Source organism: Seriola aureovittata, chromosome 2, assembly GCF_021018895.1.
Source record: "Seriola aureovittata isolate HTS-2021-v1 ecotype China chromosome 2, ASM2101889v1, whole genome shotgun sequence".
In the NCBI taxonomy this organism is placed as follows: domain Eukaryota; kingdom Metazoa; phylum Chordata; class Actinopteri; order Carangiformes; family Carangidae; genus Seriola; species Seriola aureovittata.
The window spans coordinates 12,998,398-13,013,703 of record NC_079365.1 but is presented as its reverse complement, the minus strand read 5'-3'; the positions used below and the strand labels follow the sequence as shown (position 1 = coordinate 13,013,703).

Genomic DNA, 15,306 nt, shown 5'->3' with positions numbered 1-15,306 from the left:
GCTCGCTGAAAGGAAGGGAGCGAGATGAGGTCGCCATAGCAACACTGGGGGGTTGTTGCTTTTATTGGAGAAAGAAAATCAGCTCTGCTTATCCTCCTATCTCTCACTCCTCAGTCTTTCATGTCCCCTCTCTCTCTCCGTCTCACCTTTCTCTTTCTCTGTGTTCATTTCATCCTCCATGGGCTGACGTCAGCTGCCTGGGACGTTTACAGAAGATGTGAAAATTCAAGTCATGTCTGGTGTTAAAGTCTTTGTTGGCACTCTCCTTTTGCAATGTGGCTGAAGATACAGTATAATGTATGGTGCTGTAGTTAAGTTAGTTTTTACAGTTTGAACTATGTTTCAAATTGTAAATCTGTTTTCACACAGTGTGAGTCATATTTTAAGAATAAGAAGTAGAGGTAAAGTATATCATTCTTGCAGCAGTGGTGATGCACACACTGACACTGTTCTTACACCATGTGCCAAATATTTGAGTGTGTTTCCAGCTGACATTGAGTCAAAGTCCTGAGTCAAATTCAGTGATATTATGAATAAATTCACTCTTTGTTTCCTGTATATCTAAACAGAATCGAGCTTGTCACTCTGTCAACTTTAGGAACGTGACTCATTTATCAGAAAAAAGCTTGCACACACACACACACACACACACACACACACACACACACACACACACACACACACACACACACACAAGATGCATGACAGCACATTATGGCACATGATATCCTAACAGGTTGCGTGTGAAACTGGCACAGCATCCCTTCCCTGTCTCAGCATTTGAATTCTGTTCACAGGTGGACTGTTCCCCGGCTGGACATGGGAACACTGAAGGACTCAAGGACAAGCCTGCCACATTACAGTTAAACGTGTATGTGTGTGTGTGCACATCGAAGCACATCGAAACATGGCAGAGAGAAAATGATTGAGAATTTGCTGCCATGGTGACGAGCTCAGCAGTATCTAATAGCAACGGGTTGTTGAGAAGCCAGCATTATGTGGGAGGGGTGGAGGGGGAGGGAGTAGAGATAGATGGAGGGAAATGAATGCCCCTTCACATTTTGCACTGTATTCACTTTTTCTTCAATATGTGCAGTGATATCATACTGTATGTACAATTTTAATTCTACCTGACTCAAACAGAACAGAAAAACACCAATGCCTAATTACTAATGGTGCACCTTAAATATCCATTCCTACATTTCTGAGGAAGTTCACAGAATCAAGAATAAACCACACATAACGCTGTAGAGAGCGACTGCTAATTGTACAACTTAATCACACCAGTTCCCCTGCTGGGAAAGACCTGAAAATAGAAATGAATGTGTTATAATTACAGAGCTTCAGTATTCAGTGCAGATGGGTTCATTTCAGTGGCTCCATCCTGTGCCTCCAACAGAACGGACAACACAAAGACAACAGGATTGAAAATGATTACTCATAAATTCTTTGTGTCACATTTCAATTAACTCACAGTGCGTGTTTTTTTGTGTGTGTGCATGGTGTGTGTGTGTGTGTGTGTGGTATGCGGCTGTTTGTATTGCGTGGGCGATGGCAACAGGTCTGTCTTTTTCTGCTGTCGTTGCCATAGTGAAAGAGACAGAAACAGAGAGTTTCATTTGAGGTTCAATAAGTTCAATATAATTTATCTCTAGAGCAATAAAGAACAAAATCTGGTGTTTCGGAGGTTAAGACCAGTTTCCATTGCAGCATACGTGAAGGTTTTGATCACTTTGAAAAGCAGATGACATGACTGAAGAGGGAATTAAACGGAGCCAAGGATAAATAGTGTCTCATTCTTCAGCAGCTTGTACAAAATGGAGCTGGTCTCGACACAGCTTATTGACTCTCTCTGGTGGTGAGACCTGGCAGTGCGTCTAACACTCTGCTCATGTTCTTACAAAAACATCATCTACAGGCCGGTATATTATTTTACATATTTGCTAAATGTTGCTAAATGCATTCAAATACGTTCAGCTGACATAAAATGTAAAACCCCAAAGGGAAACTTCTATGTGGCCTTAGATGAAAACCTAGCTGAGATGTCCCACTCACCAGTGACATTTACAGCAAGTTTGGTAAAGTAGATGTTGTTGAAATTAAAAAGAGAAGTTCTTTAAAAAGTGGACTCACAACACATTGCCATATGAGTAATGATGCAACAGTGGAGCAACCAAATAAGATAATGACAACAAACAGTTTAGCCTTCAGTATATGTTGAATTAGCTTGATGCTGAAACTCTCGTGCAATAGTTTGATGTTTTTCACTCTGTGTTTATCACGCAGAGACGATACGTAACTGCCGACTATCAAATTATATTTAGAGTGAATACCAAGTGAGTGCAGCGTTGGTCGGTCCACCGCCTTGTGCCAGACTGAAATATCTAACATTGAATGGACTGACATGAAATTTGGTGCAGATATTCAAGATGCTGAAATCAATCAATCCTAATGACTTTAATGATCTCACAACTTTTTATACAAGATAGATTGTCAACACCTTTGCACAGACATTTATGAGAATTAACTTTAACAACTCCCCTGACTTTTCCTCTGGTGCCACCAGCAGGTCAAAGATTTGAACAATACTTTACTATATGACCAAATGCCAGCAGAACTATATGTCAACATCAGCTGGACTTTGTGCTTAGTGCTAAGCGGTGAATGTTAGCAAGTTAAACATTGAACTAAGGTGGTGAACACGGGAAACATTACACATGATGTAAGCATTGACATTGTGAACATGTTAGCATGCTGACTTTAGCTTAGTGCTGCTTAGAACAGCCTCACAGAGCCACTAGCATATCTGCAGTATTCTTGTGTGATTCAGCTTGTTTGGGTTTTTATTGATTCATCAAAAACCAGGCTAAAGATCAGCCAAAGATCCAGAAATACATACACGCTGAGATATATGCACTACATAACAAAAGCCAGAAATAAGTGTGAATGTGTCAGAAAGGGTGGGCTAGTTTCAATCTGTGACAGGTTGAAATGTGATATTAATTACTAACTTTTTTCAAATCCTGACTCACAGCGATGGCGTCCTTGAAAAGTAGTCAACACGTAACTCCAGTGTAACAGTGGTGACCAGCAGAAGACTGTGGTTGTGCTGGGCAGGTCCCAGATATGATGAGCCATTAATGTGAGGCAGGGTGCTGTTGGACCTTATCACACAATATGTCCTGTCTTATAATGTGACTCACACCCACAAGATATACATGCGTCATCTGAAATTAGTTTCTCTCTGATTTTCTCTGTAGTTGTTTCCTTTTAAATGTTTTTTAACTTCATAGAAATGATGTCAAATAAACTGAATAATTGAGTTAATCATATCTTTAAGCCCTTTTGTAGTTATTAATTAAGAGTGTACTTCATTCAGAGTGCCCTTTTATCTAGTATTAAATTGTTCACCTCTGTTATGGATATTCAAAGACAAGGGGAAATACACCATGTTTCACTTTATGCACATAGTTTATTTCTATGTGTGTCTGGCCCTGTTTCTTTCTGAAGTACAACACAGATTTGGTTTGTTAATAACTTTATTTTTTAGCACTTTTCTGTTCTCACCTTACGGTAAAACCCTCTAGAAAGGTGAGTTTTACCCTTCTAAGGGACTGAGTGCTAAAAAATGATAGATAAACCTCTAACTTTTTGTAGATCAAAATATGGAATTTCACAGATGGAGCATAATTGGTGGGTTTGAGTGCCCAACATTAAACAGTTAGTGTATCTTAATGAAAATTTAGAGTGATGGCACAGTCAGTGTAAGACTAATTTTTCAATCCACATCACATAATAATCACCAAACTGCTGGTCCACATCCAAGGACAGGAAAGGACAGAGAGCTTCTCCCAGTTTTAGTAACAGACCTAACAATAATAACTGATTTTAACCACATCTAAGGACGATAAGGCATGAAGCAGAGACCTGAGTAAACATGACTATCAAAGAACTTCTGTAAACGGAAAATGGTGGAAATGGTCTTACGTCATAAGGACCATTCATAAAAAATTGTTACGCACAATTTTTTTAAACATTCCTCAACCATTTAAAGTTACAGTCACTACAGTGAAAACCAATGTGTGAACATTTGATATTTGACTTGGTTTTAAGTCAACACAGCGACACAGGCATACATTGCTCTGCCAACTATAATAACCTTGAAAATATCTAATTTATTTTTGGATCATATCATTATCAAAAGGCAAATGAAGGTTATCAGTCTTGACCAAACAAATGAACAAGTTTGACTTTTCACTTCTGCTGAGTAGTCAGACCTCATCAAATATAGTTTATAGATATCGCAGATATGGGGAGAACCTGCGGAGTATAAAAGACTCTGCAGAACCTCAGGTTGTTGTACAGAGGCAACATGGGCAAGCTACTCGTCTGCGTCGGTAAGCTGAGCTCCTTGCTCACAGAATCTTTTCAAACTTTGTTAGTGCACATTTTAGTTTAATTTCATCTTTTAATAATGGAGATTAATCCTCATTAACTGCTCAACCTATTGCATCTTCACCCTCTCTAACTCTATCTCTTCTCTCTGCAGGACTGGCACTCCTGCTGCACGTGCAGCTAGGTAATTACATCCCTTATCCACTCAGTGTTGCTATGAATGTGTAAATGTATTTGGTAACATAATTTAAGAGAAATTGTTCCATGTGCTGCAGGATCATCCTACATCCTCTCCTGTTATTTCACTAACTGGGGACAGTACCGTCCTGGAGCAGGCAAGTACTTCCCCACCAACATTGACCCATGTCTCTGTGACCACCTCATCTATGCCTTTGCTGGAATGGACAACAATATGATCAAGACCTACGAGTGGGATGATGTGAAACTCTATGGACAGTTCCAGGCCCTGAAGAACCAGTGAGTACACTCAAATGCTCACAGTGACTCCAGCACATGTGAACACGCATTACAATACTCATAAGCATGCACACACACACACACATGAATTAAGTGAGAGAGTTTAAAGAAATATTGTTGTTGTTGCTTGCAGGAACAGCAACCTGAAGACTCTGCTGGCCATCGGAGGATGGAACTTCGGTACTCAGAAGTAAGTAGTGATGAAATGAGGCTGAACACTCTCGCCATGAGGACCTTGTACCACAGGTAGGAGCGCTCTGACTGTTTTCCTGTCTCCAGGTTCACAGCCATGGTTTCCACTGCTGCCAATCGTCAGACCTTCATCAGCAGCGTGATCACATTCCTGCGCCAGTATCAGTTTGACGGTCTGGATATCGACTGGGAGTACCCTGGCTCTCGTGGCTCCCCACCTCAGGATAAGGAGCTGTACACTGTCCTGGTCCAGGTCGGTGATACTGATATTCAGTTTCTGGCTGTGATGAATCTGGGTTGTGGGCAGAAGTAGAAACATAACACTTTAACCTATCCAGGAAGTCCTGTAGACTTGGTTATATTATGAAAATACACCAATGAAATGCCAATGAAATATTCTACAAAACTTAAACCTCTTAATTAAATCAGTCCAGTTTTAACAGACAGCTGTCTTTGTTGCACCGTGCTGCTCTCGGCTGCTCCAACAACAAAGTAGAAAGTTCAAGTAGTTGTAGAAAGAGGTCTCTGCTCCATTAAATACATTTTACTTTTACGTATTTCCATTAATATTAAATCTTTATGTTTTGGTCTCATTCTGAGCAGCTTTTTTCTTAAGTGTGTGTCCTGACCAATCTCAGATCACTGTTTACATTCATGCAGTCTACCTTAATCTGTCATGACCATGATTTACCCAAACAGCTCTGCCTTCAGTGTTCTTGTAAATGTGTTCAGTTGACGTCTGTCATTGCAGTAATGGTGACAGCCGGTGAGAGCACTTACTTTTAGGAGTCTTTGAGTTCAGTGTTTCTCAGTTTAAAACAAAAAAACCAAGCAAAAAAACCAAACAAACAGTCATACAGCAACTGTAACCGTTTCTGTCCCGTCACCCATCTGTAGGAATTGATGAGCGCCTTTGTGGCTGAGGGCAAGAAGACCAACCGTCCTCGTCTGATGCTGACTGCTGCTGTCTCTGCTGGAAAGGGAACCATTGACTCTGGATACCAGATGGCCCAGATTGGCTCGTGAGTGCATGTGCAAACTTTACATAGCCTCACATTTGCTACACAGTGCACAGCTCTCAATTAACATTGATCCACGTGTTTGTTTGCCAGTGTTCTGGACTACTTCCACGTCATGACCTATGACTTCCATGGTTCTTGGGAGCACAACGTTGGAGAGAACAGTCCTCTGTACAAGGGCCCCGCTGACCAGGGATCCATGATCTACTTCAATGTGGTGAGTGAATCGTTATGTTTCTGTATTACAATTTGCTCCTGCTGTAAATGAATAAAAATGACATGAAGGAACAAGATGCTCATGCTGGTCTGGACTCTCTCATGTATAGGACTATGCCATGAACTACTGGAAGAGCAACGGTGTCCCAGCTGAGAAGCTGCTGGTTGGTTTCCCCACCTATGGCCACACCTTCCGCCTGGCCTCCTCTAACACAGCTGTGGGAGCCCCCGCCAGTGGACCTGGACCTGCCGGACCTTTCACCCGTCAGACCGGCTTCTGGGCCTACTATGAGGTAGGTGCTTCTTTTTTCTGAATCTATATGCATTCATAGGTAAGACAGGACAACATATGTATATGTATTGTGCAGATCCTTAACTTTAATTTTCTCCCTGCCACCAGATCTGCACTTTCCTGAAGCAGGGAGCCACCCAGGCTTGGGACTCCGTCCAGGATGTGCCATACGCCTACCACCAGGGTACCTGGGTTGGATATGACAATGTGAAGAGCTTCCAGGTTAAGGTAAGAAGTTGGATATCATTAGTCACATTCATGTCCCCAACTTTTGTTTTGTTTTTTTCGCTGTAGTTAACACTTGGTTTCACCTCTCATCCACTCTGCAGATTCAGTGGCTGAAGCAGAGTGGTTTTGGTGGAGCCATGGTGTGGAGTCTGGATCTGGATGACTTCACCGGCACTTTCTGTGGCCAGGGAAAATACCCTCTGATCAACACCCTCAAGAGTGGCCTCGGAACTGGGTCTGGTATGTATGAGCCACAATTCCTCATTCCACATGACAATGTTTCAATCTCTTAACATCTTTCATTTCTCTCCTCAGCATGCAGTGCTCGTCCTGAGCCCCTGCCTCCAATCATTCCAACCAAGGCTCAGCCCCAGCCTAGCGGTGGCGGCAGCAGTGGTGGCAGCAGCACAGGATCTGGTTTCTGCGCTGGAAAGTCTAACGGAGTCTACCCAGACCCAACCAACAAGAACCACTTCTATGAGTGCAACCAGGGACAAACCTATGTCCAGCACTGCGCCGTCGGCCTGGTGTTCGACACTAGCTGCAAGTGCTGCAACTGGGCTTAAATGATCCACAGCAGAACTTTATACAGGTTGTTCTTAATTTAGGAGTTGGGTCAACTATCATGTAACATCAGACCATCCAGCTAAGGCCCATCCAAGAACAGCTCTGAAACACTTCATTGATTTAATCTGAATAAATAAGCAACAAAATCAAATCTCTGATGGTTGTGTGTCTCATGTATGTTTCTCTTCAAAATCATAAAACCACAAATGAGCAAAGAAAAAATACATTATCCATCGATGATCAACTACAAATATCAAACATGAGCTGCAAAAAACACTTCTTCACCTGTTCACTTCTCTTATACTGTATATTGCATGAGAAACACAGCAAGAAAGTTCTGACACCTAGGACACACATTTGTATGCAAAAGTTTGGGCACCCCTGAGCAAAGTCCATATATTTTGGTGATTTTTGAAGTGAAAAGAAGTAAATACAGCCCTTGCAGCTAACAGACGTGGAAAATGAGCCTTCTAGTGTTAATGCATTGTTACTTTTTATTTCCTGAACTTAAAAAGTAGAAATAAATTAAAATTAAAAATGTGGCTGTGCAAAAGTTTGGGCGCCCTACTAAGGCAGCACATAGTAACCAACTCTTTGGTAGACATCACAACTTGTGCACACTTTCTGCTCTTGATGGTCGTGATGTCACTCACTCTTCTTGCAGTAATTGTCAATGCAGATAAAACCATGACAAAAGAAGGAGGATGAAATAAAGCAAAGGAATAAAGGCATTGTATTTCAAGAGTTAAAATCCCGATATCACCTTCACAGTTCTCCCTTTAAAATATAAATATATTATAATATAAATGTATTCCTGTTACCAAAGAGTTTAACACACACATATGTAAATCTAAACATGGATTTAAAACTATACTGTGGATGTCACATGTTATTTTGAGTAGCATTTGCTGGTGTTTTAGGGGCCTGATGTCCACCAGATGGAGCTCTTGAGAGAATGAAAACAAGAGGAGCTTTTAGCACTCAAAGGCAAACTACAGTTACAACTTACAGTCTTAGTTTAGCATTTTGTTTAACATTGTTCCTTCTGAATCACGGACCTAATCAGACCAACCAACAATACAGTGTTATATGTAACATATCTGTAAATCATAAGAGTACAAATCAGTGTTATGAACTGGAAGTTACATTTACATTTGTTTATCGTTTGTTGAAACTGCTTTTTGCTGGCGGCAGCGTTCTTTTGAGTAGCGTTCTCCTCGATGGATGTCCAGGTAGGGATGCCAATCCTCTGAAGGAGAGCACAAAAACTTCAGACGCTGTGGAAGGTGTGGCACAAATAGAAGATCATGAATATGGGTGCACGCTTAGTGGAGCATCACTGCCTCTACAGAAGTAAAAATCTCAGCCTGCTGTAAATGTGTCTTGTTTTATAGGAGACAACAAATGCACCTTCCAGAGGCTTCCCTCTGCTTTTATCAGCTTGTAACCAGCGACAACAGGGATCCAGATGAGGATGGCTGCAACCATGCACCAACCCAGAGCCAAGCCCCAGGCTGGATAGTGGACTTGTCCATAGGTGGGGGGGGCAAAGTTTATCAGAGACCAGAACAATATCACCTAGACAATGAAGTAAATGTATTACAGGTTGCATTTTCTTCAACAATGTAAAAGAAAAGAACAAAATTGAAGTTGTAATCACCAGAATGATGCAGGGACTGATGAAGAACCAACATGCTCTCCACCACAGCCAGAAGCAGAAGCTTTTATTTCCAATCATCATCTCAATGTCTTCAATAAAACGGTTCCCTCCTATAATGCATGAGACGAACAAGCACATGCACAACTGAGGGCAAAAGAAAGCTGTCTCACTGATTCTTAAGCTTACATCAGTCACTCAGTCAACTGCTAGCCAAAGTGTTAACAATGCCATTTCTTTTTCCATTAATTCTGATGATATTCTATGTTGTACATTTCGAGTCAGTCTTACCTACACTGTCCTGCTTCCATAAATACTTACTACCACACCAAAGCCAAAGCGGAAAGTAGTCCCCAACAAATGTATGTTTTACTCCTGTTTGAGTAAGGCTTGCTAAAAACTACAGTGTCCAGCTGAGGTCAGAAAGTTGTGAGAAACATGGCTTTGTTGGTTTCGGTTCATAAGCATATCGACAGCCTTGTCCTGTAATAACTAACCAGCAAAATTTAGCTAATTTGGGTAACTAAAGTGGTTGATAACTAAGCTAACAACTTATTCAAGCCATGCGCACCCAGTAGGACAGACTGACCTATGACAGGCAGTGATTTGCCTGGCCCTTAATTGGCTGAAGCTTTAGGAACATTGCTGACACTGACTATGTCATGCACATAGGTATACATGGTCATGCATGCAGTAAATACAGCCAAGTTAATGAAACAAGTTGTAAAGTTTAATGTATCAAATATCACTTACATATCAGGATAGCTGTCATTTATATTTACCGTATATGTAGCAGAGGCCAATGACCTCTATGAAAGCCACAATAAGCATCATCCAGCTGGCAGCAAACTGGTCGATTAGAGTTACCCAGTATATTCCTGCCTACACACACACACACACACACACACACACGCACACACACACACACACGCACACACACACACACACACACGCACACACACACACACACACGCACACACACACACACACACACGCACACACACACACACACACACACAGAGGCACTATAGGTCATCGTGGTAACAATATCAGACAGTGGTAATAGAGTCAGTGTTGGCAGACCTACTGTACCCTTGTGACACATGGTAGGCCCAAGAGGAAGACGATGACACATGTCCCTATAGTCAGTACGGCCCGTTTGGATTTGAAGATTTCAGGGAAGGCGTCAAACAAGCAGGTGGTTATCACCTCTAACGACAAGAGGAGGGATGAGAATCGATGAGCCAACTGAATGGTAAACAGGGATTTTTTTCTACAGATCCTATTGGTTCAGTTAAGTTTCTAGATTTATGCCAGTTAGCAGGGTATGACATCAAAGCCACTGGTAAGTCACAATCTCACCTATTTGTGTAAACTGAGTGTCCAGGCCAACTATGAAAAGCATTAAAAAGAACAGGACAGACCACAGAGGGGAAACAGGAAGCTTAGCCAGAGCCTCTGGATATGCAATGAATGCCAGTCCAAACCCTGAATGAAGACAGAAAACCAAAACATCAGAGAACATACAGCTCTCATTCTTTAAGATTCAGTGGTATTATGGGTTTCTTACCTTCCTTCACCACTTTTCCAACTGGCTTTCCATAGATGTGAGCCATATGACCCAAAATTGAAAAAATGGCAAAGCCTGCAAACACACTGCTGCCTGGGAGGGGTTGAAAACAGTCACATAGCCTAATCAATATAAAGATAATATGCTCTTTTTCACACATATTGGGGCTTTATATGTACCTGGTCAGGTAACCAGGATGAAGCTACTCGACCCGAGGAGAGCTTCCTGTGTAAAAGGGTGAGACCCAAACCATTTCCTCAAGGCTTTTGTCTACTACAGAAAATGAAAGCATCAGCTATAATGACCAGTGGACCCGCTGGACTGCAGTGGCTCCACGGTGTCTCTTTTTATACTACCACCTGGTAACGCCTAAGTGAGGAATTTTCAAGATGTATACATAGTGGATTGAATATTTAATAGAAATACTTAGATGATATTTTTTTCTCAATAGTGAAGCTGCAAAAATAAATAAACAAACTTGCTTTCAACTGAAATGGTGTTTTCCTACCATGGTTAATGAGGGTTATAACAACTGAATCCAGAAACATGTTGTTGTGGAAGTTGTTATAGGAAGCAAGGGTCCCAATACCACCCCATGCAATGGACAGGGAAAAAAAAGTCTGAGTCGCTGCATCTTTCCAGACCTAAAACACACCATATTTTCAAGAGTGATTTATGACATATTTTGCAAATGTATGCCTACTTTTGTAATGTCTTACACTGGGATAGCTGGGCTCCTACCTGTGCTTCCGTTAGTTTAGTCAAATTGGATTGTGAACCAATGTAGAACTCGATCCCATCTTGCGCTCCCTCCAGTGTCACACCTCTGATCAGCAGGATCAAAATCACCACATACGGTAACGTAGCTGTGAAATACACAACCTGGAGAGAAAAAGGTCTCAAAGTCATTCAATGGACTTGTGAGAGAAATGTAAGTGATGTAAAATAGAAAAGAGATGTAAAGTTGCTACAAGTACAATGAGCAGGATAAGCAACCTGTCTTTAGCATATGGTGTACCATATCACCACTGCTTAACCAAATGAATGTATGAACCATGGCATGTAGTGTTTGTTCCTGCACAGCACCAGAAATTCAAGGATTAATATGTCTGAATTCTCAAAGTGGGAGATGTATTCTGTATTTCTGTGCAGCTGTGAATGAATGTGGTGTTTAATGACTCAGATTCATGGTACTGTAATTTTCTGTTATTTTTCACAAACAGAGACACATGAATATGAATGGGTTGATGACGTACTTTTCCCGATGACTTGATGCCTCTGATGAGCGCTGCAGAAACAAGTATGGAGCTCAGCAGCAGACAGAGGGCCAAGTGCCAAACTATTGGTCCTGTTTCATCTAGACCACTGGATCTCTGCAGAGCCACGAGACTGAGGAGGAGAGACATCTGGCTGTACAGACACTGCAGTATGACAAGTGTGTGTAAATTTGTGCTTGTTTGTGTGATTCTTACTCCCAGTACTGTTCACTTGGACTCCGCACAGAAGCTGTGATCATGTCAGATGAAGGACAAGTAGTGTTTTCCTGAGTCCAGTTGGCCACTAAAACACCATTTACACTACAAGACACTAGAAAAGGAGAGAGGTGAATGGCTTGTTTAAAATATCGGTCTATATTATGGGTGTATACAAGCATTAAATCCCAAGAAGCGTTTACATTACATGAGTCTATCCTGCTTGATACAAATAAAAGACAATGAACTGCACTTCTTAAATAGTTGTGAGAATATTTTGCACACACACCCCTTCACAAGAATAGGAAATAAAAAACAGCACCTATTGACATCGTGCTGCAGTTACTGAAGCAGCTGGACCACGGCAGAGGAAACTGGAAGGAGGCGAACATGTAGTACAGGCTGTAGGCGACGATAACGTTATAATAAATTGACACAAATGTGTTCATCGCAACCATGGAAAAGCCGACACCTGAGGAAGATAACAGATTATAGTGCAATATGACCCCACTGAGCTCTGAAATCACAAACTGTCATTTTCTCTCTCTCGTATCTTTTCTGATCCTGAAACAATCATATAATTGAACCTATTTGTAAGTTTTGCCAACATTAGCCAATTTCGTTATTTACTTACCAGTCTAAAACAAATGTTATGAGTTCAACATCTAACTTTATTCCTTTCCTCAGAAAGAGCTGTCTCCAGCGGTGTAAAGCAACCATCTTGTTTTGCTTCTATTTCTGTCACTTCTTTTCTTCTACTGAAGTTAGCATGCTAACCAGCAAGCCCCAGCCTGGTTGGACTATCTCGTCACTTTCCGATACCGAGTCACTGTAGCGTGCAGTCTGCCCTGAATAAGAAGTGCTCAGAGGGTGTATTATAACCTCTTGTCTTGTAAGTGCAACGACAGCTTAAGCTTTTGGCAAGACTGGTAGGCTCTGTTGATACTAACACTGGCTATGTAGCGATGGCAAAATGAACAAATGGCTCCTTTAAGACTTTTATCTGCTTTTGTAATATATATATATATATATATGTGTATGTGTGATGACCATGTGAAAAGTCTAAAGGGGAAATGTCTCTTTGGTGGAACTGCTATCAACTTAGATATCTGAAACATGACAAGGAGCCCTAACTCGATACTGCTTTTAAGTGATAGGCAGAAAGTTTGCAAAGTCTTACTCTGCAAAGTCATGAGTAAATTGCAGGTCAGATCAATATAGGGCAGTAAAAAGTACTAATAGTAACTAGTAACACAGAGATATAATCAAAATTACCAAATTCTACAGTTCTAACTTCTCAAATGTGAGTATTTCCTTCATTTAAAGAATCAACAAATTTATCAACAATAAAAATAACTGATACAGTGGTTGCAGCCCTTTTTTTAAAATAAAGTATCTATCTATCTATGTATCTATCTATCTATCTATCTATCTATCTATCTATCTATCTATCTATCTATCTATCTATCTATCTATCTATCTATCTATCTATCTATCTTTTTACAATAATTTCATAAATTTATGGAAATCTCTCACATTTGGATTCTACTTCTGATTTTGAGGATTTAAATGTTTACCAACAGTAAATGGCAGTCACATTTAATATCTCGGTCTTCAGTGTGGGATTGTTTAGCAGTACTTCTTTCAGGCTCACCTTGCAGTATCGGCACTGCTCGCCACATGTTGATTGGACCTTGGCTGCAGAACTGACCGATGGCGTTTTCCAGGAAGAAAAAAGGGATTCCGCAGAGAAACAATGTCACGAAATAAGGAATGAGAAATGCACCTGCTCACAGAGATAGAAGTAAGTTTTCAGGATATTCATTTTTACAACAGTGTTATCAAAAGTGATTTTCTACACACTGATGCCAAATAATCACCTCCTCCATTCTTATAGGCTATATATGGAAATCTCCAGATATTTCCCAGGCCAATAGCATAGCCGATCATAGAGAGGATATATTCTCTCTTGTTGGTCCAGTTTCCACGCCCAGTATTCTCATCACCATCAGCCACGCGGGAGCCCTGCTGAAAAAAAAAGAATTTTACAAGTTGTAAGATATTGTCTCGGGTATAAATCAACATGACAACTATTAAGCCTAATCACCCATTAACATGTTTACAATCTAACCAAATAGTTGCTGATTTGACTGATGAACAAATTCAACCAAAGATGGGGGAAACTAACCAACAAGATCCACTGCTGTGGATTTTCCACAGGAGACATTTTAACTTGTAACTACAGGAAAAATACAATAACAATAATAATAGTTGTTATTAATCACACTTCCTGCTGAAAGTATCCATGTGATTGCAGGAAAGTTTACTGGTGTTTCATTTATAACTTCATCCACTGAATGATAGCTATCTGGGAAGAGTAAACACATTTATAAACATTTATAGTTTTGGAGCAAAAGTCATTTTTGATGAATAAATATGCCTAATTATGTATAAACAAAATGATTTTCGTTTAATAGGTATAGCGCCATATTTATGTGTCACGAGGTCAAACCGAATGATTCTGTTGTGGCCGTAACAGTAACAATGTGAAAATAAAACCCATATACTGTATCCTACCGGATCAGAAAGAATAGCAGAGTCCTTGGACATCTTAGAGACATATTTCCACATGTCTTTTCATCTGCTTCTGATGGTCTGTAGAAGAAAATTCAAATTCCTTAAAAACATGTCTAGCTTTTTTGTAAAAGTTTCAACACAAAAAGGACAACTTGTAGGACACCTAAGTTGTAGTCACTGTCTCATTTGTAAATCATTGTGCAAGATAGCAGACAGCTTATTAAGTTTCCACAGCAACAATACTTGCTGCTTGCTACGAGTCAGGCGCAAATATCCACATCTAGCTTTATCTGGCTTTTCTCCTCCTCAATGCATAAGTCACTTGATGGGTATATAATGTTACATGTTTTCATTAGTGACCAGCTACAGTAGGCGTGATAACGATATTGTGAATTCATTCAGTAAATGTTGCTATACTAGGCTAGTCACTGCTAGCATTTCCACATATGCCGGCTTTTGTCGAGTCATTGTCTGTTATTATGGGAAAACTACATTCAGGGGATTATTATGGCGAGAAACAAGAACATACTATATATGTAAACCACTGTTTGTTTTTCCTCCTCTCATAACAACCCAGTGCCACTCAACATACATAAATGACAAACTTTGCAATAGACATAATAAAAAGTGGAGACAGGTCTCCT

At 40.6% G+C, this 15,306-nt stretch overlaps 2 protein-coding genes across 2 annotated transcripts; one reads left to right on the top strand and one right to left on the bottom strand.

Moving 5' to 3' along the window:
* Nucleotides 1–712: 712 nt before the first annotated feature.
* LOC130177106 (sodium- and chloride-dependent neutral and basic amino acid transporter B(0+)-like) lies at nt 713–14,695 on the bottom strand. Its single transcript, XM_056388557.1, has 16 exons — nt 14,663–14,695; nt 13,966–14,113; nt 13,740–13,871; nt 12,408–12,557; nt 12,086–12,200; nt 11,870–12,002; nt 11,355–11,495; nt 11,122–11,257; nt 10,614–10,706; nt 10,406–10,531; nt 10,136–10,254; nt 9,826–9,925; nt 9,047–9,156; nt 8,797–8,964; nt 8,576–8,663; nt 713–873 (listed from the first exon to the last, which is right to left on the bottom strand). The coding sequence occupies exons 1-16, from the start codon at nt 14,693–14,695 to the stop codon at nt 713–715; spliced, it is 1,953 nt and encodes a 650-aa protein (XP_056244532.1).
* LOC130187890 (acidic mammalian chitinase-like) lies at nt 4,319–7,537 on the top strand. Its single transcript, XM_056405838.1, has 11 exons — nt 4,319–4,397; nt 4,550–4,579; nt 4,671–4,872; nt 5,006–5,062; nt 5,152–5,317; nt 5,962–6,086; nt 6,177–6,300; nt 6,410–6,592; nt 6,700–6,819; nt 6,921–7,059; nt 7,135–7,537. Exons 1-11 carry the CDS (start codon nt 4,373–4,375, stop codon nt 7,383–7,385), a joined length of 1,422 nt encoding a protein of 473 aa, XP_056261813.1. The 5' UTR covers nt 4,319–4,372; the 3' UTR covers nt 7,386–7,537.
* Nucleotides 14,696–15,306: the final 611 nt, after the last annotated feature.

Excerpts from the sequence above, each read along its gene's own strand:
- LOC130187890 (XM_056405838.1), top strand. The coding sequence starts at position 4,373 with ATGGGCAAGCTACTCGTCTGCGTCG. Across the intron at positions 5,318-5,961 it reads TGTACACTGTCCTGGTCCAG|GAATTGATGAGCGCCTTTGT; the intron begins GTCGGTGATACT and ends ACCCATCTGTAG. Across the intron at positions 7,060-7,134 it reads TGGCCTCGGAACTGGGTCTG|CATGCAGTGCTCGTCCTGAG; the intron begins GTATGTATGAGC and ends TTCTCTCCTCAG.
- LOC130177106 (XM_056388557.1), bottom strand. The coding sequence starts at position 14,695 with ATGTCCAAGGACTCTGCTATTCTTTCTGATCCG. Across the intron at positions 14,114-14,662 it reads CTGCTATTCTTTCTGATCCG|CAGGGCTCCCGCGTGGCTGA; the intron begins GTAGGATACAGT and ends TTTTTTTTTCAG. Across the intron at positions 9,157-9,825 it reads TGGCCTCTGCTACATATACG|GAGGGAACCGTTTTATTGAA; the intron begins GTAAATATAAAT and ends CATGCATTATAG.